At 38.6% G+C, this 27,257-nt stretch overlaps 1 protein-coding gene across 3 annotated transcripts in view; it reads right to left on the bottom strand.

The window, feature by feature from the left end:
• TG (thyroglobulin) overlaps positions 1-27,257 on the bottom strand; it is a 162,251-nt gene that overhangs the window by 30,281 nt on the left and 104,713 nt on the right. For all 3 annotated transcript variants that reach the window (XM_042868995.1, XM_042868996.1, XM_042868997.1), the window contains exons 42-45: positions 20,937-21,101; positions 20,067-20,234; positions 12,943-13,124; positions 8,836-8,940 (exon numbers count right to left, since the gene is read on the bottom strand). In XM_042868995.1, coding sequence (XP_042724929.1) covers positions 8,836-8,940; positions 12,943-13,124; positions 20,067-20,234; positions 20,937-21,101 — 620 coding nt within the window. The remainder of the gene's footprint in view (positions 1-8,835; positions 8,941-12,942; positions 13,125-20,066; positions 20,235-20,936; positions 21,102-27,257) is intronic.

The raw sequence follows: 27,257 nt of genomic DNA, 5'->3' as shown, positions 1-27,257 counted from the left end.
ATAATTTTACTTTAAAAATAATTTGCTTGGCTCAATACATTACAGCAATATTTAGTGTCAGTACTGCTGCAACTACATACTTGAAGGAGCTATTATCTTTTTGATTAAAAAGTCACTTTTTAATAGAACAGATGACATAAAATTAGTGTAGATGGAACGAAGAGACAAGCTTACACTTCTAAGGAAGTTGTAGCAGGAGCAAATTTAGCTCAAAATCTAAAATGACTGAGTTAGTAGTGAAAGTTTACACAAAAACAAATGTTATCAGCCCTTGTTTCTAAAGTAACATCTGTTAAAATCATAGCCCAGATTAAAAAACAGAAAGCTCCTAAATAATTACTTTATTAGAATTGAAAATATTTATTTACTATTTATTTATTATTAATATTTATTTATTTAATGTTTGTTTGTTTATATTATTTTCATATTCATTAGGGCCACAAAAATGATCCAAGGGATGAAATGCCTCCACTACAAGGACAGGCTGAGAGAACTGAGGCTGTTAAGCCTGGAGAAAAGAAAGGTCCAGAGTGACCTGATAGGAGCCTCTCAGTATCTAAAGAGTGGTTATAAGAGAGAAGGGGACAGATTATTTAGCAGGGTCTGTTGTGATGGGACAAGGGGGAATGGTTTCAAACTAAAAGAGGAGAGGTTTAGGTTGGATATAGGGGATAAATTTTTTACAATAAGAGTGGGTTTTTTTACAGTAAGAGTGGTGAGGCACTGGAACAGGTTGTCCAGAGAGGAGGTGGATGCCCCGTCCCTGGAGACATTCAAGGTCAGGCTGGACAGAGCTCAGAGCAACCTGCTCTAGCTGTAGGTGCCCCTGATCATTGCAGAGGAGTTGGACCAGATGATCTTTAAGGGTCTCTTCCCACTGAGATGATTCTATGATTCTAAGATACAATAAAAGTCTAGGGGTTTAGTACAGAGCAAAAAGTGGTACAAAACTCTACCATTTCGTGGGCTGCTTTCTGACTGGAGGTACTACATCCTGACCTGTGAGTATCAGTGGTAAGAGGATGAAGAAGAAAACATAATCTTAAAAGTGAAAGGAGGAACAAATATGTCTGTACAGGTCTGCAGTAGATTTAAGACAACTGTGAAAGATCTAAATGGTCATTAAATGGAAAATATCAAGGACAGTTTTTACTCTTCACAGAATCACAGAATCACCAAGGTTGGAAAAGACCTTCAAGATCATCCAGTCCAACCATCCATCTATCACCAATAGTACTCACTAAACCATGTCCCTCGACACAAAATCCAAATGTTTCTTCAGACTCTGATCACCATTCATTATTGTCAGAAGTGAGCAGCCAGAAATACCCAAATAGGGATTTTGGAGTAGGATGTAGTATTTTTGAGCTGATAAAGATCTCAATGTAGCAGCAAGTAGTTAAAATATTTTTACTAGAGTGGGAGAGAGAGCAGTGACAGATAAGCATGTATAGCTTTGCTGCTAGCTCTGCATAGAGGTTGTCCCCAACTGCACTTCTGACACACCAGGGTTCCACATAGGTGACTTATCAGCATCAACTCTAATTGGAAAAATGCAGAGTCCAACAGCTGGTAAAGGACAGGTAGCTGAAAGGGAGGACTGCACAGACAATTAAAAAAAAATGGGTTTTAAAACTGCTTTTAAGGAAGAAAAACTAATATATATATATGTAATATAAACATAGCTCTAGCTAGAGTTTGGCTAGAATTGTCAGTAAATTAGTCAGGCTAAAAGAAAACAAGTTGAAGATTAATAAATCTGGCATTATTTATTTTTCAGTCTTTCTAGCTGTAGTGACCAATAAAAATAGATATTTTAGCCCTCATAAAGCATAGATAGATAACTATTATCAGAATAATTTTCCAATATATATGGTTCTATATATATATGGTTAATATATATGGTTAAGAAAAAGAAATGCATATGTTGCCATGTTTTTCAATGCGGCTTTTTGCTTTATTTATTTATTTTATTTATTTCTGACTGATATCTACACAACAGAACCACAGAAATGGATGCAGAACTGCACTGGAGAACATTACACAGTGCTACTATGTAATAGGAATTTAGCTAATGTTTACACTCCAAATTTCTGGATAGTAGTCTCAGACACAGGGTTTGGTATTTGGGTGGTCCTACGCGGAGCCAGGAGTTGGACTCGATGATCCTTATGGGTCCCTTTCAACTCAGTATATTCTAGGATTCTATCACTGATTCTATCTTTATTCATATCAACACTTTTGGACAATTTTCTTCATACTCCTTTATATAAAATTTATGTACTCTACACACTGCCTGTCTTATGATACAAGCAACCTTTTTCTACTAAGGCTGCAATCAAAAGATTGATAGGCTTTAGGCAAATATGGAATGATAGCCGCATTTCTTAAGCCACAACTTCAACAATCCTGATCCTCAATAGCACACGTTTGCAGGGCAAATATATATATATATATGCATAACAAAGGATAGATGTACGTTAACAGAAATCTAATGAGCCAGTGTAAGTACTGGTGTGACCTCTGCAGTTCTGGAGATGCATTTCTTTCTTTGTGTCTCCTCACATTACAAAGTACTGCCAAACTAAGAGCATGTGAAAAACAGATTAATACTTTTATTTCTTTCTTCTTTTCAGGAAAATCAGGACATATGGAAAAAGCTTAATTCCTACCAGGATTTAACTGCCAAGTTTATCCTCTGTACCAAAAAGGCCCTATGGATACATGTGATTTGTGAAAGTATCCTGGAGTTTGCTGTGTCTTTTCCACTTGGTTTACTCCCAGTACACACAGTGTTCTACTTTGCACTATAAGGTTGCGCCAATGGAAGAATGTAAAACTGAAATAGCAGACAATAAATTCAAGAACCTGAAATCTCACGGAAACAAACAACAAAAAAGCTAAAAGTCATTAATCTTAGTAAAGGAAGGAAGCACTGTTACCATCTCAGATGTCTTAAATAACAGATTATAGAATTTTGCCTGGAAACTTCTGTATTAAAAAGTCAGCAATAAGCATGTTGACACTTTTGTGCATTTTGGGGGATCAGTATGCTAAATGAATGGATGGATTTCCTTAAAAAGTGTATGTGCTCATCCAAAGCCCAGAACATCAAGGAAGGTCTCTCCAGCTATATGGACTTTGGGTTAATCTGCTAGATTACATTTTCTGGGAACATCACATGCTATTGCAGCACAGGCGGTGCTGAAATAGTTCTGTACTTTTCTGAGTCTCTTAGCTGAATTTTGCTTAACCTGAAAGTAATTTTTGATGCATCTGAGCTTGGTGCTTTTTCTTTGTATATCTATGGCTAAACACCAAGATTAGATCCAAGTTCTGAAAAATGTGCTGAATGATAAAGGTCCCTAAGCCACTCTGTGGGAAGAAAAAACAAGTTGTCTAGACCTCAACCCTTCAGCAGCACAGACTCTGTATAAAGACTTGAGAATGATGTGGCTGAATCAGCAAAAGAGTATTTTCATAGCTGTTACAAGCAAAACGCAACAGAAAAGGCAAGAGGGAAAAGAAGCAGTTCCAACAAGAACAGCAAAACAGTAACTTTTAGGAGATAAGAAGGAGGACAAATTTATAGCGAGCGGTGACAAGCTGTCGTGGCAGCACTGTACTACCTAAAGTCACAGTGGCACCTGCCCAGCTATGGAAACAGCAGGCATTGTATTTACTCTTTTTACCATTTCTGTGTTTAGGTGAAGTACTTTGAAGTCCAGAGATGCACATTTCTGCTTGCCTCCATAGCACTGTTCAGCTGTGGCACTCCGTACTATAGGATGTTGCTACTCGTGGACTAATAGCTATTGTCATGGGTAGAGCCTCTAGTGGATAATGCATAGAGGCCAGATTAAAGCATCGCAGAGCATGGGATACTCGCATACTGCCAGGGATATAGCTATCACAGAAGCGAAAGAGTAGAAAATCTCCTTTATTTAAAGTGATATTAAAACCAGCGAGAGTTAGAACAGCATGCATATTAAGAAGAAAATGAAAGTACTTCACATAGCTAATTGGTTCAAATCCATTAACTGTGTGAAGTATTAAGTATGGGAAACATAAACCGTGTTAAGTATTAACGGAGTGAAATACGTATATATATATATATATATATGTCTGTCTGTATGTATATATTAATCAGTCAGGAGTTCCCATCTTCAGAATTATGGGAATCACATTAAGTGCCACAGAAATCCAGCCAGCTATGTTCACCTTGGCATGGAGCAGTCTTTTAACAGTTCACATCAACATATAAAAGAGCGTACAGTCAGGAGGTGGAGACAGCCCCAACTGAAATGACTCAAAATAGACAGCAGCTTATATGTCCAGTGCACAAGTTAACAAAAGCACGTGTGACAATTATTATGGTAAAGTTAATGACTACAAAAAAGATAGAGCCTCTTGAAGTCTCAGTTTAGATCCCTCCAATGATAACGATGATGTTTTGCTGATGATCTTGACTCCTTAGTGAGCAGAGTACTAAAATCTGTCCATCTTCTTTAAGACTGTACATTTGGCACTACAGTGTGACTAGGAAACTATGCTGTTCTGGAAAGCAGTGCTGCTTCATATCCCAGTAAAATGCAACAATCACCCAGAAATCTCTTCAAGGGTTAACAAGGCAAGTCTTTGTACAGTTAATAATATTATCTCTGTCAAAACATACTTCTCCTATCACACATTTCCTTACTTTAACTAAAAATTCAGCTTTCCCCACTAATCTTAGGCAGTGCTGAGCAGCCACATTCCTCCTGCAGTTTAGAATAACTGTTTACTCCAAGGCCTAAATGTTTTCAAGAAGAGTGCAAGAAAATTGCATCTGGGTTACATATATTTTCACCACAGATCATTAGTGCAGGAGCTGGCTACACATCCTGCTTTATTCAAATAGGAACTGAAGACTAAAGCAGAAATGGTGTCATGCCAAGCTTGGGAGACTATTACTGCATGGAAGGAGATATTTTGCCCCCTGAAAGATCAGTTTATCTATATGACAACTGCCAGTTTATGGCCGTACTTGATTTTCTACATATGTCAGAGACATCAGTGGGAGTGTGATGTTTAGTCCTGACCTTGTGTGTCTGAGTGTGCATCTGTAAGTTCTAGAAACATCCATTTGTCACATGAACTTTCACTAATGGATTTCTACTGCTAAAACGTTCCTCCCTGTTTAATAACTTTTGGCCTATTTCTCATCATTCCAGTTGGGTTTGTCTTCACTGGATGACTTCTTGTCCCTTTTGTTTATCTTGCTGTGAATTATTAAGAGACTGTTCTATGTGAAATGAGAAGAAATATCAGTATTTTTCATCTCTCCATTTTAACTCTTTCCTCTGTTACACATCTGGAGGACACACATAAAATAGTAGAGAGGTGACAGAGCCGAAATTGAAGAATGTGCAATATACATGTCCTATCTGTGCAGGAGCCTAACAAGTGAATGGTAATTTCCACAGTCAAAATATTTTATCTGAGAGTAAATACTTTTCTGTTGCTACAATTATCTGAACCCATTCCAATACCTCTGCGAGGTAGTCACTAGTCATAGATAATTTGTATTATTATCATTATCATCTTAATAATATAGGCAATGAGAGAAACATCTATATCTTGTGTAAACTGAGATCACAGGTAGAATTTAGACATCCAAGACTCAAAAAACATTTCATCTGTTATGCTGTCCTGTGGACATAATGCTGTAGAAATTTACATTTTTACAAACAGAAGTCAGAGCAAACCTAGATGTGATCCAATATCAAAAAGGCTGAGAAAATATTTTTCTATCAAATGCCTATGAGTGACCAGAATATCTAATAAGGCATTCCTCCATCTACATTCACTGAGGAGAACTGATTCAGTATGTGCACTCACAGAAAAACCCAGATATACCTACTACAGGCAAAACATTCAGTTTTTGCATTCATTAACAGAAAGAAATGGCTGTATTAGTGTTCTCCTCTTGACAAATGTAGTAGTCTGAATGTTGCCAGGGTCTCAGATTCAGTTCTCACCTCTCCTGAGGAGGTTCAAACCACACAACCTATCTTCTAGCTTAAGCTGATGTTGTTACTCTGCCTCTGTTCCTCCTCTTAAGGAGAGTCCTGATTTTCAAGGAAGAACCTGAGAACTGGCAGGATTCAGGTGGTTATGGATGTCTCTTGGGACTCAATAACATGGTTGACATATCTTTGTCTAGTAAATTCCACTTGAAGATTGTTTCATGTACATCATCATTGTAATCCCATAGGTATATCACCCATTATGTTCCCATACACTGCATTTTGTCAGTTTCAGATTACTGAGGGTTTCTCACAGTTTTTAGCCTCTCTCTCATGAGAAGCAACTAGCCTCCACAGCACTGCTACACTGGCATGCAGTGAGGCTGCTGGAAAGCATGCAATGCGTGTTTGCAATATAGAGGGAAGGATGCCACAGGGAGAAGGAAAGAGGTCAGTCACATGATGAAAATGGGATAGAGAATAAAGGAGTCATTTAGGAATGAATGTCAATAATGTTTAAACAAAAAACTTGGAGCATATTCAGCAGCAGACCTAGTGAGTTGTCTTTGGGAAATCTGTCATGTGCGAAGCAGAAGCCCTATGGAAAACAAGGGTATCAATTCATAAGCTGTCAGGTTGTACTATCAAAAGAGGCCTGTTGGTATATAAACAAGATAAATTCTACCATTTATTTTTAAATGCTTGGATTTAAAAACTAAGATGATGTTTATTTCAACAAAATTAAGCATGAAAAATAAATAATATTTTTAAATAAGTAATAATAAATATTTTTAAAGAGAGTTATGAAAAAGTAAACTAACAAATTTAGTGCTAAAATTTAAAATAATTAGCTTAAAAGATCACTAACAATGTAGATATTACTGAAATGCATAGCTAAGTCCTACATAAACCACTATTTTCCCAGAGAGGTGAGTAACAGGAGCCCATGAGATGTTTTTAATAGGACTAGATAGAATAGGAAATCCTTATCCATTCAAAATCCCTGCCTTAAAACCAGTGACTTTCAGTTGCAAAATGACTATTTCATCTCTGTTCAAATAAGAGGTTATGTCTGATGACTGCATCACTATCATTCTCCAAACCAAGAGGGAACTTGCTAGCTTATTTGCAAACACAACTTTTCTTTCTGTGTGGCTGGATTTTTGGCATACCATAGCTCAGCTCTATTTGCAGCCTTGTGAAAGCCACTTATCTGAGCCTCTCGGTAGCCAAACAGAGTACTGTGAACATTCCCACTGGAGCTGCCAGAAAAGTAATGACTCCCAAAGGATTAAGTTCTTTTCTGCTAAAAAGAAAGCGAGTCTGTTACCACAACATAATGGCCTTCATCTGTAACCTGGATCTTGGCTGGCTTCTTTCAAGTGCTTTTTCACTATGCTATCAGGAAAGGAAAGAAATGCATAGTTTATAGGCAACTTCTCAGTATCAAATGGTGCCAGTAAGAATGCACTGTCCACTCCCCTGAGCCCTTCCAAACAATTGTGGCTTCTCATCTCTTTAGAGAAAGCCTCAGAAAACAGAAAGGGTCTCAAAAACCTTGTTTAGATAAATGAACGGGACAATATGGAGTGCAGGGGGTGAATACTGCTCCTCCATAAGGACACTTAGCAGATCCCTTTTGTTAAGCAGCCCTGTGGGCTTTGCTGCTCTGATGTGGGGGGCAGGAAGACTGTGAAAGTGGGGTACCAGGAGGTACCACAGTGTGCTACACAGCACCCAGAGTGCTAACCACTGCCCACAGACATCAGTGTCTCATCCTGACTTCTGGAAGGGTCTAGGTTTGAATAAAGTTACCACTTAGATCTTTCATATCAAAAATATATATCATATCATATGATGCAACTTCCAAAAAATTTTCAAGCAAGCTGCAACATGAAGGCTGACATGGAGCTTCTGTCTGCAAATGCTTGTCATCAAAAATATTTTCTCTCCCGTGAGACAGTCTGCTGGCTGATTAGAAGTTACAGTGCTAGAGCAGGAAGGAACAAATGCCAGAGCCTGACCACAGTGAAGGCCATCCAGCATAGTTGTGGTGCAGCTGCACTGACTTCAAAAGGGGGCAGTGTTAAATTGGTGTTCAGTTCTTAAAAATGTGTACCCCATTTATCTTGAGATCTGTGAACTCCAGGTGACTTAGAACACATTCTGCTTTTTTTGTGGAAGATTTATCAGGTACAAAGAAGAAATCTGAAATACTATCTGGAATTGCCAACACTAAAATAATAGAACCATAGGATCATTTCAGTTGGAAAAGATCCTTGAAGGTTATCAAGTCCAACTCCCTGCACTGACCAGGGACACCAACAGCTAGATCAGCTTGCTCAGAGCCCCTTCCAACCTGATCTTGAATGTCTCCAGGGATGGGGCATCCCCCTACCCCCTGGGCAACCTGTTCCAGTGCCTCACCACCCTTATCCTAAAAGCATTTTCCTTATATCCAATCTAAATCTTCCCTTTAGATATGGAAAGGTCGCTCTTGCATCTCCCTGGAGCCTTTTCTTTTTCAGGCTGAGCAGCCCCAGCCTGTCCTTGTAGGGGAGGTACACCATCCCTTAGGATAGGTAAGCTGGAAAAGCAAAACCTAACTTAGACATCTAACATGAAGTGCCTGAGTTCAGAAACATGAGTCCTAAAGAGTCAACAGAGGAATAACCTATAAAAGCCCAATCCCAATCCTCTTTTCTTAATCCAAATTGTTCATTTGAGATATCTACATCTGTCCTTCTACTCCACAGAGTGCTCAAACAGACAGCCATGTTTTGGCAATCTCTAAATCTGATGAAAACAAAAAAACTTTTCTCCTTACCTGCTCTCTGAGCTTGCAGGCACGTGGTACATGAAGACATTTCCTCTGGAGTTAGCAGCCCAGTGATTGGCCATGCTTATGATGGGACATGTGATAAACTGGTCACTGTTTAAAAAGGAGGAGTGGGGAACAGACATAGTCACATAACAAAAATTTATACCCTCCTTTAAATCTTTCAAAGTAGCTCATATCTCTACCTTCAGCTGTATTGAAACAAAACACATTTACTCTGTTTACTCCACGGAAACTAGGATTTAGTTTATCTGCACTTGCACTTTTATGGAGCGCTGAACAATAATGATGATAATAAATACACTGAATCAATCATGAAATGAAACAAAAAACTTTCCTTTTTTAGTCCAGTTTATGGGGACTCAGGCTGGCAACACTAAAAGTCTCCATGTAGCATGAATATGTTGTAATCTTGTCTAGTAAACACACATTTCCCAGATTAAGGATCACTGATATTGCTTCAGTATTTGAATCTGTGTGATTTTTTGCATAGAATTTCCAGAGCTGGCATAGGTAAGAGGTCCCTATTGAAGATGTACTGCAGGGCTCAGCAATAGCTGGTGCAGCTGCATATCTGGGAGAGAAAGGTTAAACATGAAGAGTGCAATGAGACAGTGAAATGATCCATCTGGGCATGCAATATGAAGGTATGAGTGAATGCAAATATATGTAAACCTTCCTAGCTGCCATCATCCCCAGAAGAGAGGCTGGAAGTCTGTGATGTGGAGTGAATGGTAGCTGGAAAGAGCTCAAGAGCTTTAAGAGGTAGGCAGAGAGAGCCAGACACCTTACTGCATGATATTTCATTGTAATTCCTCAAGGCAATATCATACATACAGAATTATATCATCATTTCTCATTTAAAAAGCACACAGACTCGAGGATGCTCAAGGACATATTTATATATCCATAACTATATGAGCACACACAAATGTATCTGCTGCAGAAGTGAGAGGTTACCAATCACAGCCTAGTGACTCTGAAGCACTAGTTGTTCCTTCAGACTTGGTGGATAAAAAAAAAATGACTGGTGGCAAGAAACAACAGTGCCAGAGAAGCATAAAAACACACTGCTATATTTAACTAATACAATTCTGCAAGCCACCGAGTTGGGTAGCTATTTTGGTTCAGCAGTTTATTTTAAGCTGAACTCTGAGACCACAAGCTATGGGCTGGCTGACCACAATGTTCTTTGACAGTTATGGTTGACAACACCCATATGAAATGAAAGTTACCATTCTTCACATACCTATCAGCACAAGTTTGTACATGAGAAAACAGCCTTTGAAAATTGTGGAGAGCATTAGCTCTCAAGAAATGCTTTGAAATACATAGGAATGACCTGCTTAATTACAACATGAAGCAAATGACATTTTAAACTGTTTCTAATTTGGTGTTATGGAGGAAAGAATAAGCCAGCTATTCTGGGCAAATTAAAAAACAAACTACCACAAAAAGGAGATGTTTATTTCTTACAGGCATAGGATACCAGAGTTAAAAAAAAAAAAAAAAAAAAAGGGAAAGGAAAAGAAAAAGAAAGTGAAAGTTATTTTATAGAAGAGAAAAAGAAAATCAGAGAATTGTAGCTAAAACAATTTTAAAAGTGGAAATGTTTTAAAGTCATCAGATATGCACAACATATATAATTCACAAAAAACACTTTGGTTTCCTTTTTGCACTTCAGAAACTTGTTAAATCTAGAAGTAATAATTTCCTGGTACAGATTTTTTCTGAGAATAATGCTGGTGGTAAACTTTTTGTTAAAAACAAATCAAGAAGATTTTCTATGTTCTATATGCAATACTGATGTAGCTGACTATAATTCTGTAAAAAAAAAAAAAAAAAGAAGTGTTTATCATCAGATGTCCTGGTTTCCCTTCTGATTCTCATGCTTGCTCTCTAAGCCAATCACTTCTTTTCCTAACAAAGCCATTTCCTTCATGTTGTAAATTAGCAGGTAATTCCTGTGTTGATGAGGCTGAGAGCTGGAATTGCTCTCTGTATAGCACATCCCTGCTGCAAACAAGCGTGCTAGCTGCTACAGCTTTGCTAAGGTCAGTGTCTGCACCATGCTGAGCATGTAGGCTGAACATGGATGACCAAATGTGACAGCCCTTAAGACCTCTGTATGGAGGTAATCTCTGGACAGGAAGGTCACAAGGCAGTGATTGCTGTCCTCTTGGGCAAATGCTGCACAGCGCAAGACTGAAGAAATGGCACACAGCTCAACCCACAGCCCTCTGGCTTGTTTATGCTATGACCTCAATGCACTGGCGCACCTGGACCACCCAGAAGCCTTCCCCAAACAGATGTAGCCACTGCTATCTTGGATCAGATGTTTCCAAGTGAATCTTGGCTCCTGTTCACCCTCCGCTCCCTGAGGCTCCCCTGGAGCAACAGCCTGCCATCCTAATGGAGGCCAAAGATCTACTGAAAGCAAAGTCTTGCCTCTAAAGTCTCATAGAAATACCCATGGTGTGACAGAAAGCTTTAGTGCTGAGAAGCCAGACACCAGGAGCTTGTAGCTATGATATCTCAAAAGAGAACAGAGGAATGAAGCAGCTTGAACTGACATATTCGATCACCATGTTATAAAACACATCACCTTAGAAATGGAAAGTATTTTCATAACTAAACTGCACTTGAAGAAGGAAAAGGAACTTGGAAATAGGTTTTTTTTTCCTGAAGATCTGTTCCACTTAAAAATTTTGCCTCAGTGTCTGCTCATTGGCAGGAAAATAGGTAAGATTTCCTCTCTGTTTGCCTCCTTTCAGAGAAATGAGTTGAGACCCCACAGCTCAAGATCCGCTACCAGCAAAAGCAAATTGGCTCCCAAGAGAGAAAATTCCAGTCTTTTCTGCAGATCAAGCAGCATATCAAACTGCCGTGTGTCCCAATCTGAAGACTCCTACTGGTTTATGGCCTGCCCAGCTTTATAGGTTTATAGGTGCCCAGCTTTACTGTCATGACTGCCTTAGAGTCTTAACACAACAGAGAAATAAGTTGTTCAAACTGATTGTTTTCCAGAGCTGCTGGACCCTGGAGCCACGCACAATAACTGGATAAACAGATCATGATGTTGAAGCTCTTCATATTTACGAGGTGGCCCCTGCCTGCAATGTCTCTGCTGATACTCAATCACATTACAACTATTTCCATCAAAGAGGCTGGGAGGCACTTTGTGTCTATGATGTATCCTGATGGATCAAATAGGTTAAGAGCCTGAAATCATGTTTTCTCCTTTCACCTCTGCAAAAAGATCTTGTGTTCATACATAGTCTTGTAATTCTTTCACCATGGGAAATCATATGTAAATGGAGTAAATCCTGGTTTTAGAAGTTAAGCAACCACTGTACACTGGCACAAGTGATTGCACGAGTCAAAGAAACATATGAATAAGCCAAAGGGAATTCTTCTGCCATGGATAAAATGAAGATTAGCTATGAACAGAATTATGTTGAGAGCCACTTTTATGAACATTCACAAACTGTTTTACCTGTAGAAAGCCTGTCTTGGTGAAGATATATAAAACTTCATGCAATTGCTGAAATCAAAGTTTTCAAACTTGATCACCTAAAAATATTGCACTCACCTAAACAACCACTTAAAATAATAAAAAGTACTGATTTTCAACATTTATATATTTCTACAACCTACAACACTGCAATGTCTCCAAACTTCTGAAGAATAAAAATAGCATATAACTGTATAATAAGGCGAGTGCTTTTTAATACAATCTGATTTATTTATATTCCCTGTTGCAGGGATGAGAAGACTCGAAGAGTAATTGATGAAGAGTTTGCAGATAACAAGACATCTTTGATATAAAAATGTATATTAGAAACATTAGTAATTTGAATCCATGTACAGTTCTGGAAAACTTTCTTAACCTTTTCACAAAGGATAAAAGCCCCTTACATTCCTTTTTATAATTGTTATTGGAAGCTTTGTGGAAAACAAAATAATATAGCCCATTTTCTATTCATTTGCATAAGAATTTATCATATTATTCAGAATATAAATGTACACTGGAGATAAGCAAAACAAACCTTCCATAACCACAGTTATATAATTATCATAGGATGAGTTTCTTACCGGGTGGCATTTTCCAAAGCCCTGGAAAATGATGAATAATCATCAGCTGAATGTTCAAGGGAGTAATACCATGTAGCTGCATCTTCAATGAACAAGTTGGAGTCTTCTCCTCCCAGAGAATTTTGCAGAGCTTGATAAAAGGCTGTTTTGCTGTTGGTTCTTCCTTGACTTTCTTCAAATTTCTGAGAACAAAACAAATGGAATTTGCAAACAAAATCAAAACAGGTTTTTGTTTGTTTGTTTTTGTTTTTTTTTTTTAATGGAACAATACAGGCTTAGATATCCCTCTGATGGAATGAGTTCTCTTTACCATGACCTCTGGTTTAGAGGACGAACTAAGGAACAGTCCTACTTTTACTTTCCCAAGACAGTCACCAAGCAGCAAAATTGACTTCCTCAGTAAATAACATAGGACTGAATCACTAAGCTGGTTGATCCAAGTTGTAGAAATAGTTTTGGTGAGGTGTAGCTATAATACTGCAAAACTCAGCTGGCTCTTACAGAAAAATAGTCAACAGAGATGTTTCCTTAGAGTGCATGTGCCAAGTGTTGTCTTACTGATGAGTTTGAGTGAGAAAACTAAAGGGGAGAGAGAGAGAGAGAGATTGCTCCTCACTTTCAGACATTAGAGAACACTGACACATGGCTACGTCACTCTGACTCTTCAGTAAGTGCTTACAAAGAAATAAGTCTGCTATAAAGCCTTTATTTGAGTCACTATTGGAATAATACCTGCCTTCGCCTTGGAAGAGAAATCACTCTTCTCCAAAACTCAATGGGAGTAGCAGTCATTATCTCCAAAATTCATAACTCCTATTCCTTTCAGAGAGTGAAATGCCCTATATATGAGTTTGAGAGACTGAAACCTTGCCTAACATAATGCCATTTTCCCCAGAGCAGTGAGCACATGTCTCTGCAGAATTATTGATAGCAGGGATTGTCTCCTACGCCAAACTGTTCAGCTGATCCTATTTTTAACAAAGCTAAAGACTGCTGGAATTTTTCAACAATCTTTCTTTGAGGAAGTTTTTGTTGTATTAATTTAGACTTTTCACCTTTTTTTTTTCCTTCTTTTTTCCCCCCCTTTTTTGGTAGAACTTATTTCAGCTTAAACTTCCTGAAAAAAAAAATCAAAACCACAACTCCTTTCTAAAAAGAACACCTTGCAGGTGCGTGCTTGCTGAAATTTAGTACTAGAGTGCCAGAGAAAAAGATCTAATAAACCACCTATATTATTTTGGGCAGCTAGTCTGAAGCAAAATATAAGGGTGTCTGCCCAGTCCAGTTACCAGAGATGCTTTACTGAATATATTATTTCGATGGCCTGCAGCTGGTTTTCATCATGCAGCTAGAAGCTCTTTCCACAACCCTACACAGAAAGTACGTAAGGAATAATTACTTTTCAACAGATTCACAGAAATGAAAGATGGAAAACTAGTCTCCCACTGCTGAGGCCTAGGCCTGTCTTTACTGACGTGCTTTAAAGCTTTGTGCAGTTTGATTAAATGACTTTACAAGGGATTTCAAAACACTAGCAAATATTCCAAGGCCTAAAAAGATCTTGGCAATTGTCCTTGTATTTGTAATAAATTCTTCTTTTGCTAGACTTTGGCCCATGCAAACTGAAAAGAGTCATGTGGTGCCAGTTTTAGTAACATGGCTGTAATCCAAAAAAGATCAGCAACCGACAGATGACACGTCATTTCGTCTGCATGAACGCCGCATATGAAACTGTGTAGTGCACTTGTCTGCAAAATCACTGACTTTGCATACAGCATGGACACATATATTTTTTCTGCAAGAAATGGAAATTATCACTAAAGAGCTGACGGCAAATCCACAGAATTCAGAATCAAGCTTTTGCAAGGCTTTGGTAGAATACAAGTCTGTAATATTCAGTGGAAACACTGCTGCTGTCTAAATAGGAATCTCTCATTTGGTGATTGAGATTGCAGGATTTGGCTAACAACTGTGGTAAAAAACATACTTTCCTGTGTTGATGCAGAGTCAAAGCTCTTAAGTGTAAAGTAAATTTAATCAACTTTCCTGCTTCTATTTTATTCCATAGAATCATAGAATAACAGAACCATTTGAGTTGAAAGGAACCTTAAAGGTCATGTAGGCCAGCTCCCCTGCAATGAACAGGGACATCTCCAGCTTGATCAAGTTGCTCAAAGCCCTGTCCAGACTGACCTTGAACATTTCCAAGGATGGGGCATCCATCCTCTGAGCAACTTGTTCCAGTGCCTCACCACCCTTATCCTAGGAACATTTTCCTTATATCCAATCTAAATCTCCCCTCTTAGTTTGAAACCATTTGTTCTGGGAACTGATCATTCACTGCCTCATCAACTGTTAGGCCTCAAATGTCATGGTTCAAAAACACAGAGAATGAGGTGGATCATCATGCAATGCATGGTTAAGCTGAGAATCAACTTGCCACGAGATGCTGTGGATATCAGAACTGGTGAAGATGAAATCTCATGAAGAAGCGAATGGAAAAGTAAAACATCAGTTGATAGTTAGAAAATACACAGACCAATTCCGGTTAAGATGCTTCTAAGCTACAAAGTACTCTGGGTTCAGAACATTTAGCAAAAGTATCGTATTTGCTTATATACTCTTACAAACATCCTGGTCTTAGCCACTGCTGAAAACAGTGTTCTGGACTAACTGGGCCTTAAATCTGACTCAGTGTGGTTGCTTTTAGGTTTTTACTGTGCTTGTGTACTAGTTTCTGTGATCTTCAAAATGCCCTAGAAATTTCTGGTGACCTTTCTCAGCAATCATTGCTAACTGAGTGGCATCCATGAGATGTGGTGAGCTGGCAGAGGCAGAACCAAATAAAAACAGAACTGGCATCTGTAAAACATTTTGAGATTTCCATCTAACACTGCACATTTTGAAATGCAATGTTTCAAGAGTTGATTTGGCCACTTATAAAACGTAATTTAAACATCTGACTTTAACATGATAACACCAATCAAAACAATACAGTCAAAACCCATAAAACATTAAAAAGACAAAGTATCTTAATCGTTCAAAATTTGTTTGACCAGTTTTCCATGTCCAAAAAATATTCCCCTTTAGAAATTATATGGCCAAAGAACAATTTTCAAGTAGCAGTAGATACAACAGCTGCTACTTGATTAGAAGAAACAGCTGCATGTTATGTAAAACAATTTACACTGCCAACCTCTAAAGAGGTATAAATTGACCACTGAGTTGTTGTGAGGTTTTCAATATTTTTTTTTAACAAATAGGTAAGAAAATAAAAGACAGCAGGCGCATTGCTTTCCACTGCTCCGGTGATGCAGAGCAGTCATAAACATTGCCTAAATAATGCACTAAAAAATACTAACTGTTCTTGCTGCAGTATGGCTTCTAGAGCATTTGAGTGAGCCTGGTCCAGTGTTTCATTTAAAAAGAAAGTGTTGCAGTTGGTAAACAAATATTTACATCTTCCACGAGGCAAAATGTAATTTTCTGAGAAACTGGAGTAGTGATAATGCTAACAGACTGTACAGAGATACTCAGTTTAAATGTCTTTTGATAAACTTAATCACAAAATGCTGAAAGACCCTGCCAGCTATTCAGCAGTGTTTCAGTTATTCCAGATAACTGCAAGGTGAAGTAAACAGCTTATATCAGCCCATTCTCCTCACTGATGGCATTTATCAGAACACTGCTCACCAGGTCATTGCAGCTAATGTACACTTATCTGCCATCTGTTGCTGGATGTCTTTACCCACCCAATTAGAAGAAATTAACTGACTGTATTAGACTGTATGATGCAAGGTCTGCTCTGCTTAGATTCCGTTGCTTACATGGGGTAAATAGACTATAGGTTTATTTATTCACTCTCCTATGTCCTGGTTCTGAGGATGGGTAGCCAAATAAATGGGAAGGAAAGAGAAGGGAAGAAAACATGCAAAGTGCATTCTTAGTCTTCCAAATAAAAAGAAAGTCGACAGTCCTTGCAGCGAGGAGATTAAGCAGCAGGCACAGAACATACGGAGGACATCAACAGGGCTGTACTGACTTGCACACAATAGGCAGACTAACCACAGAGACACATCAGCATGAGTACATTTAATGCCAATAGGAACTGTTGGATCCTGTCACCTGAGCATCTCATATAGCATAGGGAAACAATTCTGTCCATATGGGAATTGAAATAAACATTTTTAGAGGTTTCTGCTCAGCTGCTCTAATCTATGATTGTTTGCAGCTAATATCCCTGAAGGTCTGTCATGGGAATTGTGATAATGGATTCAGAGTTAACTGCTCCATATGCCACATCATAGTGCATTATGGTGCCACTTGCTGTTCCCTAAACAAGCCCTGCTTTGTTTCTCACTTAGTCTCAACCATCAGATGGCTACACTGGAGATGAGTACGCAGTGCTCCAGGAAGTGGTAAATCTGTCTGAGTTCACATGAATAAGCATTCAGGTGAATGCCATAAAACCGTCACTACCATGGGCAAGACATTGAGCATGAATGTCTGATATAGACATCACCAAGAGACTTCAGCTTTTAATGGTAAACAAACAGAAATGTTTTGCTAGCATAGAACTGGTTTCTTGTGTGCTTTCTGTCATTCTCTTTCATTTTTAATAGTAAAGGTCTGAACAGTTGTAAGTACAGTCTTATAGAAGTACAGAGACGATCAACAGCCAAATTTCAGTAAGCCCCCACAGAACAACATAGTACAAACTGTGTTTACCATCTTCAGGTCTAGTTGTAGTCTAGAGGCTTTGGTCTCACTTGTTGACTGCTTAGAGTTTCTAAAACTTTTATATGAAGCTTCAGTCTGAGGTGATAAACTTGTCTTCTTTATATCTAAAATGGCTAGAAGTTTCTCCTCACCAGCTACAGCATTGAAGACATCGGTGTAAAGGGAGGACTTTTCCCATTTTGTATATTGCTACAGTACCCTTTAGCTGTGCTATTCGTCTGCACAAATTAATACATTGTTTTTTTCATTACAGAGTTGGAGCACATTCACAATCACGGGTGGATTTTCTCACTGTTACAATATTGATTGATAAGAGAGGGTTACTTTACCCTAGGAGGTTCTGTCCCCTCTGTAGAATAGTTGAAATAACTTAGTTCCTAGTTTGACTACAACAGTGCCTTGTTTGTATACACTGAGTTCAGTGCTCTACCCACCAGCCAAGCCTACCCACCTTCCTTAGCATATATCAGTAAAAAAAAAATTAAGTCTTCCCAGAGAGATCTAAGTCAAAAATACCTCAAGGGAAGCTTTCAAATTACAGAAGAGTAGTTGCTGTTGTGTTGTGTCTCAAATCCTTCTCCTTTTGTTGTGGGAAGATTAGAGGAGAGCTAGCAGAGATCAAGGATCACCATGTCATTAGGACAGAGGAAACAAAGCACCAACAGTAACAACCACCACCTGCGTTAGTTTCTTTCACTGTGGTTAAATGTGTCTGTGGCCTACTCAGGATTTTATCATCTGACGTTGGTTGCAACTCTTTAGGTCCTTAAATTGCTCAGTGATGGAGGCAGTGTTAGCATTTGCTAGAAATTAATGAAGTGTGTGGATAAGGGAAAAATGAGGTAGCTTTAACATCACAGCATGTCTTTAAGTACACAATCTGAAGATAGATAGGAAAACAGACTACTCAGAGCAGTCATACTGACTCAACCCCTCAAAACCTGTTGACATAGGAAGGTAGAAATAGGAAAACGTGGATTAAAAGAAAAATCTCAGTAAAAACAAGAAAACAGCTCAAGAAAGTCAAAAGGAGAAATCAAAACATAACCAGTTACAATGAATATTGTGAGTTTTCTGGAGCTGAGATGAAATCTAACTTAAGTGAGATAGATACTATTATAATAACTAATAAGGAAGTTATTTATCCTCCTAAGTAAAGACAGTTAAACCCTTTTGTTCCTCTGAACTTCAGTAGTAGGGGATTTTAAAACAGGTCTCTTGGATTAAGGTAGAAACAACCACTTCTTAGGGTATAGTTGCACCAGCTTACTGAGTTCCTTCCAAGCTTATTTTAAGCAAGTCTTTGTAAAAAAAAAAATACCAAAGATATCCCAGATTTTCTTTTTTAAAGGCAACATTTTATTATCAAGTTGTGAGTAAAACCTTTTTTTTCTTTTCATTTCAACCTGACAGTGCTGGCTGTTCATACTTGTGGGTTTCATTAACACCATGATTGATTTGGTGCATCATTTTCAATTCAGCATGGAAATTCATTTCTGTTTTGCAGGCAACTGTCATATGTGGAAGTAGTGGTAAAGGAAAGAATTTCACTTCCTAATTAGAATTTCCTAATCTATCACATGATTGTACTTGGGTTACTGAGGGTTATTCCCTTTTGACAGGATCCAGATCAGTATCTGCAGCCTGCAGGATCACAACCCTCTTACTGTGCCTGACTTCCACTTTTAATTAATTTCAAAAGAGAAGGGCACATAAAATAACAGCAGAAAACTTCTGACAAAGACTAAAGAAGCAATATCAGCTTTCTTCAAGTGGATCAAAAAGTCTTCATCCAAAGGGATTATTTTATCATCAGTTCTTAAGCAAACAGGTCTGTGTGCTGTGGACTGCCTGAAAAGGGAAGCTAGGATTGACCTTTCGTGAAATCCCCAATGTTACAGAAAGATTGCAGCATAGTTCTCTTAGACATTGTTTAAAATAATCCTGTTGATTTCTTAGCATTTTGCAGTGTTTAATTTTAGCAGTGCTAAATGGGAAGTGCTGTGGTTCCCACTGTAGAGGTGTGCAGCTGAACTAGAAGAGGTTAATATACTGCTTCAAGAGCAGAAGTGCCGAAGGGTTACAAGAAGTACAATCGTTCAGGAAGACCTTCACGGCTTTGTGGACTTACGTCCAAAGTATTTCATGGACCCAATTATTTTTTATTTCACCAGGTTATAGCTCAAAATCTGAGCTATAAAAATCAGGCGATTGTTGTTGTTAGCCATACCTAGTTCTTATTCAGAAACACCTGTTCAGGAGCATTTATTTCCTATGGGTAACAGAAAAAAAGGTCACAGAAAAAGGTTGGCGCGAAAAAGACTGAATTAACCATGTTCTGCAGTGGTAAACCTAATAAGAAAAGATTGCTTTATTCTTCCTACCTTAATTGCCTTAGCTCTGCTGATCAATCCATCTTGCTGAGCACTTCCAATGAGCAGATCTACTTTCTGAAGTTGAGGGCGCTGCAGGGCTTTAGCTAAAGGTTCCTGAAGGTAAACTTCATCTACCACTGGACCCCAGTACTGGAATGGGCCACTTATCGCTAGGAGCTACCAAAAAACAAAACAAAACAAGAATAGTGCAGTTAAATAGTTTACCTTTTCCATTTTACTTATGCTTTAGAGAACTGAACTGGCAGGTTCATAGTGAACAAGTGATTTGCTGATATAAGTGCAAACTCACCACTGCAAGAAGCAATGCTTTTACTGACAGTCTTAATAGGTGAAGTGAGCTGAACTGGTTAAGAAAACTGATGGTCTTAAAGTCAAAGAAATGCTATCTTTAATCAGAGATTGGATCTCTGCCAGTCCTGATTGGATAATGTATTGCCAGGGAATGTTTTTAGCTGTGGGTAAAGGATCTATCTCTAGAACTGTACTGCAACTTTCACAAGATTCCCATTTAAGAGACTGTGGATATCCATCCCCATTTCCTTTTTCGTTTTTTTTTACAGAGAAATGTTTCTCCTCTAGAGTAACAATCAGGTGCAGATGAAATAAGAGTGAAAGAGGGCAAAAACTATACTGGAATTAATATTGAAAGACAAGGTCAAAATGGTGTAAAAGTATTTCAACCTAAAGAAGAATTCAAAGATAAGAGGTGGATGCCACTCCACAAAACCAGTTCCTCTCTCACAGGGAGTCAGCCCAATTTATTTTTTATGCTTCCTCATAACTTTATTTAAATAGAAAATTCTTGTTGATTCCTGGCATGCATAATGGCATAATGGCATACACATTACTACAGTGTACCTTAGTCTGTGCATTGTTGAGCACATGAGCAGGCAACTGGCGGAGGCAGGCTACAATTTCCTCACTGGTGGATGAGGGGCATCCCACATCATCAGCCAGGACTGCTGCTTGGGCTTGAGCTCTCCTCTTTGTGATGATGGACGCTGGAGAAAAAGCTGAACCTCCCTGGAAAAGAAAGACAGCATCAGTCAAGACATCCTAACAAAACACCTGATCCCCTGGTGCAGGTAAATAAGGTGAGAAGCACAATCTACATAGTTGCAGAATGTAGAACACTAGTATTTAAAAATAAGGTGCAGGTTCTGATGACCAAAGCAAGGAGAAAGAGAGGTCTGGCTGTTTCTCAGCTCTGTCAGAGTAATTTCAGAAGACCTCTGAAAAGTCTCTACATTATGTCTACATCTGAGTCACATCTATGCAATAACTCTGAAAATTTTGCTCGAAGGAGACACATTCAAACAGGAACAGATAAAAAGAATTTGCTGTGAGGCATGTCAGGAAGTGGATAGCTCATCTGTCAAGAAGACACTAAAGAATTTGGCTTGCTTAAATTTTAAAAACAAGGACTGGGATGGTGCATGATCTTTATAAATGAACCAGTGAAGAAGAGCTACTTACACCTTAAGACAATGCTAGTACAAAACCAAATGGTCACTGAATACTTGTATTGACCATAAATAAATTTCAGCTAGAAACTCTATGATCACTAATCCAAGAAGGGGTGAGGATATAGCAGAGCTGTAAACAGAGGTAGCAGGAACAAAAGCCTAAGCAATTTTACACTGTGATTTGAATATTGCAGTAAAGTCAGTATTTGGTGCAGTAGCATCATTACCAAAACTTGGACCCAGAGCCTTTCTAGTTCCATGCTCGCATGAATTTATTATTTACTCTAGATTATGACCATAGCTTTCACTGACTATGAAATGTGCTGATTATTGTGGTGATGCGCAGTGTAAATTTCTCATGTGTTCATCAAATATGCTTTCAGACCTTACACTTAGTTTTTAATTCTATTGAGTGTTTTCTGTCTCTCAGCATTCCAGAGTAAGCTATGTAAAGGGAAAATGAGCTTATGTTCTTTACTTACACTCTGGGAATCATAGAACAGCCTCAGCTGAAAAGGACCACAATGATCATCTTGTTTCAACCCCCTGCTATGTGCAGGTCGCCAACCACCAGACCAGGCTGCCCAGAGCCACATCCAGCCTGGCTTTGAATGCCTCCAGGGATGGGGCGTCCACAGCCTCCTTGGGCAACCTGTTCCAGTGCCTCATCACCCTCTGAGTGAGAAACTTCCTCCTAATATCCAACCTAAACATCTTTACATCTTAGCCTTATCTTCCAGGACTAATGATTAATGGTGGAAAAACACTAGCTGTCAATTTAAAAATAATTCTTAAATTCAAGCTACATAAGATTAACCATATCCAGAACACATCAAAATCAGAGCACACGGCTAGTCCAGGCTTTATCCCGGAGTCTTTTCTGATCTTTCCTATAGCTATGCCATTAAGGGAAATAATATATTGGCACAACACCGTTGAGTAACAAAAACTATTTATTTAAAATGCAAATAAATTAGCATTAATCTGATAAGATTTGACCTAGAATGGAAATGGAATAGCTCTGAAATGGTTCAAATGACTAATTTCCAGAGATTTACTGTAACAACTGCTAAGAAGAGCTTCTGTCTTCTAAAAAAAGCCAAGAGCTGTGTGATGTGAAAGACCTTGATCTATTGAACAGATTAAGTTACTGTTTACTGAATTTGCTCAAAGCATAACTATATGAGAGAAAAAAAGCATAAAAATGAGGACTTGTTAAAAAGAAACAGAAAGCAAACAATAAATCCTCAATTAGAAACTGTCTCAAATCTTTCAGCCAGAATGTTTTACACTTTGAACAAGCAGATCCACTGGTACTAATAGGACATCATTGCTCAGAACTGGAGTAACTGGTTTCCAAAAAAGAGGTTATTGTTTGCATATAGAGACAGTGGTTTTATTTCACAGAATGTAATATTTCTAGTGTTACTGACTTTCTGAAAGGTTCCCCTTTCTTTTTAAGCAATCATACAAGCAAGCACAGTTATTTATTAGCTTAATACCTGAGTTTCAGGTGGTTGCAGATTAGTAAAGGAGAAAGCTATGACTTTATGTCTTAGGGCACTGGAAGTGTCATGTCTGTCCCCAATTAGGGCAGGACTGAAAATGAAGAGAAAAAACAATACTTGGCCTTATTCCTTCCTTCTGACCACAATTCAGGTGAGAACGTGAGTCAGCCATGGGCTTTAACCTCACAGGGGACTTGTGGCCTATTTTGTATTTGCAAGGCATGATATTAGCCATCTGCTGACTAGGTGCACTGACTCAATTGATCATGAGAGAGAAAGAAATCTATCCTTGATGACAGTATCTGTGTATGTGGGTATGTCCCTAGGATGCAGAGTTTTTGCCTGCCTTCGGAAGAGCACATTCACCACAACTGGGATGGCTGAGACTAGAAAAGGGACAATATTCTTCTCATGTTGGATTCTCCCAGAAGAGTAGTTTGCTTGATTTTCATGTGTAGCAAGGAACCGCATGCCTCCTTGGCAGAGCAATGAAATTAGAACTAGGTTTGCACAAAATTCATGCATGAACTTTTCAAGCGTAGGTCTCAACATCAATTTCTGAAAGTGCTCAGCATACTTTATCAAGTATCCAATGCATCTAAAGCATTCAGGAAAAAAATCTCGAATTAAAATTAAAAAAGGGCTTAGTTTTCCCATATTCTGAGGGTGAAAGAAATTACTTATTCAAAGGCTGAATTTGATGGTAAATTGAGCACTGAGTACAGGTAACAGACAGAGTCCAAACTCAGTGACTAAGCAAAGATTTCTAGTAAGTGCTTGGTTTTGAATACATCTCAAGGACTTTAAAAGCTGTGCAAAATTCCCCTCCTCTCTGATCTCTACAAATTAGGTGGCTGCCATTAGGCCAAGTACTGAGCCAAATGGTGATTGATAGAAATTTCCCAGAGATAATAGAAACAAAGAATCATGGAACAACTTGGGTAAAAAGGGACCCTAAAAATCATCTTGTTCCTACACCCTTACCAGAGATAGGTGGTCACCCAATAGACCAGATTTCCAAAAGCTCTATCCAACCTGTTCTCTCTGTGGAGGGAGAACTAAAAGCCTGAGTAGGTCAATCATCATCTCATAGGACTGGATGCGTATAGGCTAGCACTACACATAGTCCAAGCTTTACAGGTAAGAGAAAATGCCCAAATGTCTGTCAATGTGTTTACAGGGTGAGGGAGTTCAAGGGGAAGACAACTTGTTTAAAGGAAGTTTTCCCTTCTTTGCCTCACTGGTTAGAGCAGCCTTTAAGTTCCACTTACGTTTTTCTTCTATTTCACATGGTAATGTCCACTTTGCTGTTTGTATTCAGGAAGCACGTCTTGCATTTGGTATTTGAAATAGATATGGTGTCCAACTACTGCTATTCATATTTAATTTTTATTGGGACTGGACATGGAGGACCTTGGGACATTATTCAAGCAGTATTTAGAAGCGATACCATTACATCTTCCTCCACTTGGTGCATCTGAAATGCACTTCAGGCTCTGAAAACAAGGTTCGTCTCACCACAGAATTTAAGCAACCAAAACCATTCAAATTCTCCGTCTTTCAAATTCATACCACAACTTAGGCTCATTGTATCCTCACCAAAAAATAAACCAATCACGAGCAAAGGAGTGACAGCAGAAGCTGGAGACTGCCCAGAATTAAATTTCTTCATTTTCAGCCAGCAGTTTTCACATTAAGTAGAAATATTTTCTAAACACTGTAACCACTTTAGAGGCAGGCTAAAGACACATAAAATAATGGTTGCACTCAGCATTTCTTTTGTTTTCTTTTCCTATAAAGCCACAATTTCTTTCTGAGATTAGTCCAGTAATAAAGGAGTTGTGAGCTTTCACCCATATTTCCACCAGCATGACAGAATCATGAATCAGGAAAACAAAACTCATGAGATCACCTCAAAAATAATAAACACTGTTGTCGTTGTTAATTCTCTGATTTTTAACTCTTAGGAATTCTCATCTATCTATAAACACAAGAACTAAAAATTTACATTTAAGTGTAACAGCTGAGATCTTCAGATACACCCACAGTACAGTTCTTGTAAGCAAACATCTGAAGAATATGATATGCTATTAGATCATGAAAATTTGTCATCCTGATGCCATGGGGTATTTCCTATCTCAGCATCACTTCTTTCTGCAGTTGTCCATATGGACTGACCCACTGTGATCAGAGGAAATTCTAATGACATTTTTGACAACAACCAGATGAAAGCATTCAGTACTGAACTTCTGCAAAGTAGCTGCAGCTATGTTGTGCAACCCCAAACAGCAATATTACACAGTCCCTCTACATTCACAGGATTAGAACGAGCATTGGGAAGTGTTGGACAATAATGCCTCGTGCAACAAGTGACAGTGTTGCAAACAGAAGGTAAAGTTTTCAGTACTATTTAGGTCAGGAACCATCAGATTTCCAAGCATTTCTTTTGTTTTGTTTCATATTTAGAGGTTATGTTGGATGGTAGACATTCAGATGCTAAGAAATGTTGCAGCTCACAGTGCTGATGAATCAAATCAGTATTACATGAAGATGAGTTCTAGTTTTGATGTCAGGTTGTGATCAGCTGAACTGAGGCCGGTCCATCTCACAGATTGCTCTCTTGGGTCATCATAGTACACAGATCCGTACAGATGCTATCCTGTCTGCCCCAATCCTCCTACCAATTGCTGAGCACTTCTAACCATTTGTGCCCACTTCAGCTATCTCACAGTTTAGAACTCTCAGACAAACAGCATCCCTTGCTATTATTATCTCCAATGAGATAATAAATAAGAATATAAAGACTTACTGTAAAGCTATACCTCTGTCTCCAGCTTAAACGGAAAGGACAATTTGCCATACACATCGCAAGGCAGCATTTCAATTCCTCATTTATTCTGGAAACTCATGCAAAGTTTTTCAAAACTGATTCACAGCGGATCTAATGATTAGAAACTTTGCTGCAATTAGATACCATCAGCACGGTAAACTCCAGACCTCTCTCCTCTCTTCACATTATCATTTCTTATTTTTCCAGCCTGACTCAAAACTGCAAACCCTGCTTGACTGAGGTTGATCTCTTTGACACACATACTGCCTTCAAATTAATGCAGTTCTGATGGTTGTAAGGCTGCAAAGTCCCTTTGGAGCAGGCTTTCTATATGCCTACAGATTATGGACGATGCAGTGTCAGTAACATCACTGAAAGTGAGGCTGAAATATATCTAATAGTAACAGTCATGTACATGTTACAACAGATGAATTGTCCTGAAGCTTCTACTTTTCCCAGTATTCATTTGTTAAAGATAGTGTCCCCACAGAGCTAGGGGCTCTGCAGGCATGTACTTTCCAGCCAGGTGTATCGGTCACCTGTTTTGACCTCTGAGATGGCTGGGCTCTTCCATTTCCTGACTGCTGATCTCCAGTGCTTCCTATCACTTAAAATGAGGCTCATATTTGGCTAAAAGTGCAAAGCATCTAAGCTGACTTCAGAACCACCAAGAAATGGACATCACAATCTTCTCCTCTGCAGCTTGTCCTGGAAATAATCACCCCCTGGACAGAAAATGGCACCTTTATTTCTGTTGGAGGATGTTTTCAGTTTCAGTTAATGGCTTCTGTTGCTTTCAATACCAGATTAAAGGGGCTTTCTATATCCTGTTTTTCTTCCGCAAAACTAAAGTAAGCTACAACAAACTGACCACTGACTCCTCTTTCAAAGATGAACTTAATAATTTCTCTACATAAGACTTATAATATTCTCAAAAGTGGTTTTCAATTTAGGGTCTTCTTTTTACTTCTTTTCTTGCAGGGCTGTATTTTTGGATCCTGGATTTTTCTTTTCTTATACATCTAATTCTGTCTGATAGCAAGAAGCTTATAACACAGGCAGACTGCAGGGCTGTGTGTGAAGACATTAATGCTATTTTTCCAGGCTTTCAGAGTCTGTCTTAAAGAACCTGGTGGAGCATAAAACTTTGGGACCAACTCAGAGAACCGCTATCAAAGTTAAATAATTATTTAGGAAAAAGTTCTGACAGATTGGTGAGAAATAGTGCACAAATTGTGATGGGAGATCAGCAGGTTCGCTTTGAGGAAATAGGAAAGAGGAAATAAATATTTTTTCCTTCCTACCCATCTACTACAACTGTGATTTTCAGATTAAAAGGGAGGAAGGGGAGCAGGGAGAGAGTCTGTCTTCCATC

This window comes from Lagopus leucura, unplaced genomic scaffold, assembly GCF_019238085.1.
Source record: "Lagopus leucura isolate 7727_CA_CO unplaced genomic scaffold, USGS_WTPT01 Super-Scaffold_100002, whole genome shotgun sequence".
Classification (NCBI taxonomy): Eukaryota; Metazoa; Chordata; class Aves; order Galliformes; family Phasianidae; genus Lagopus; species Lagopus leucura.
This window is presented reverse-complemented; position numbering and strand designations above follow the sequence as displayed.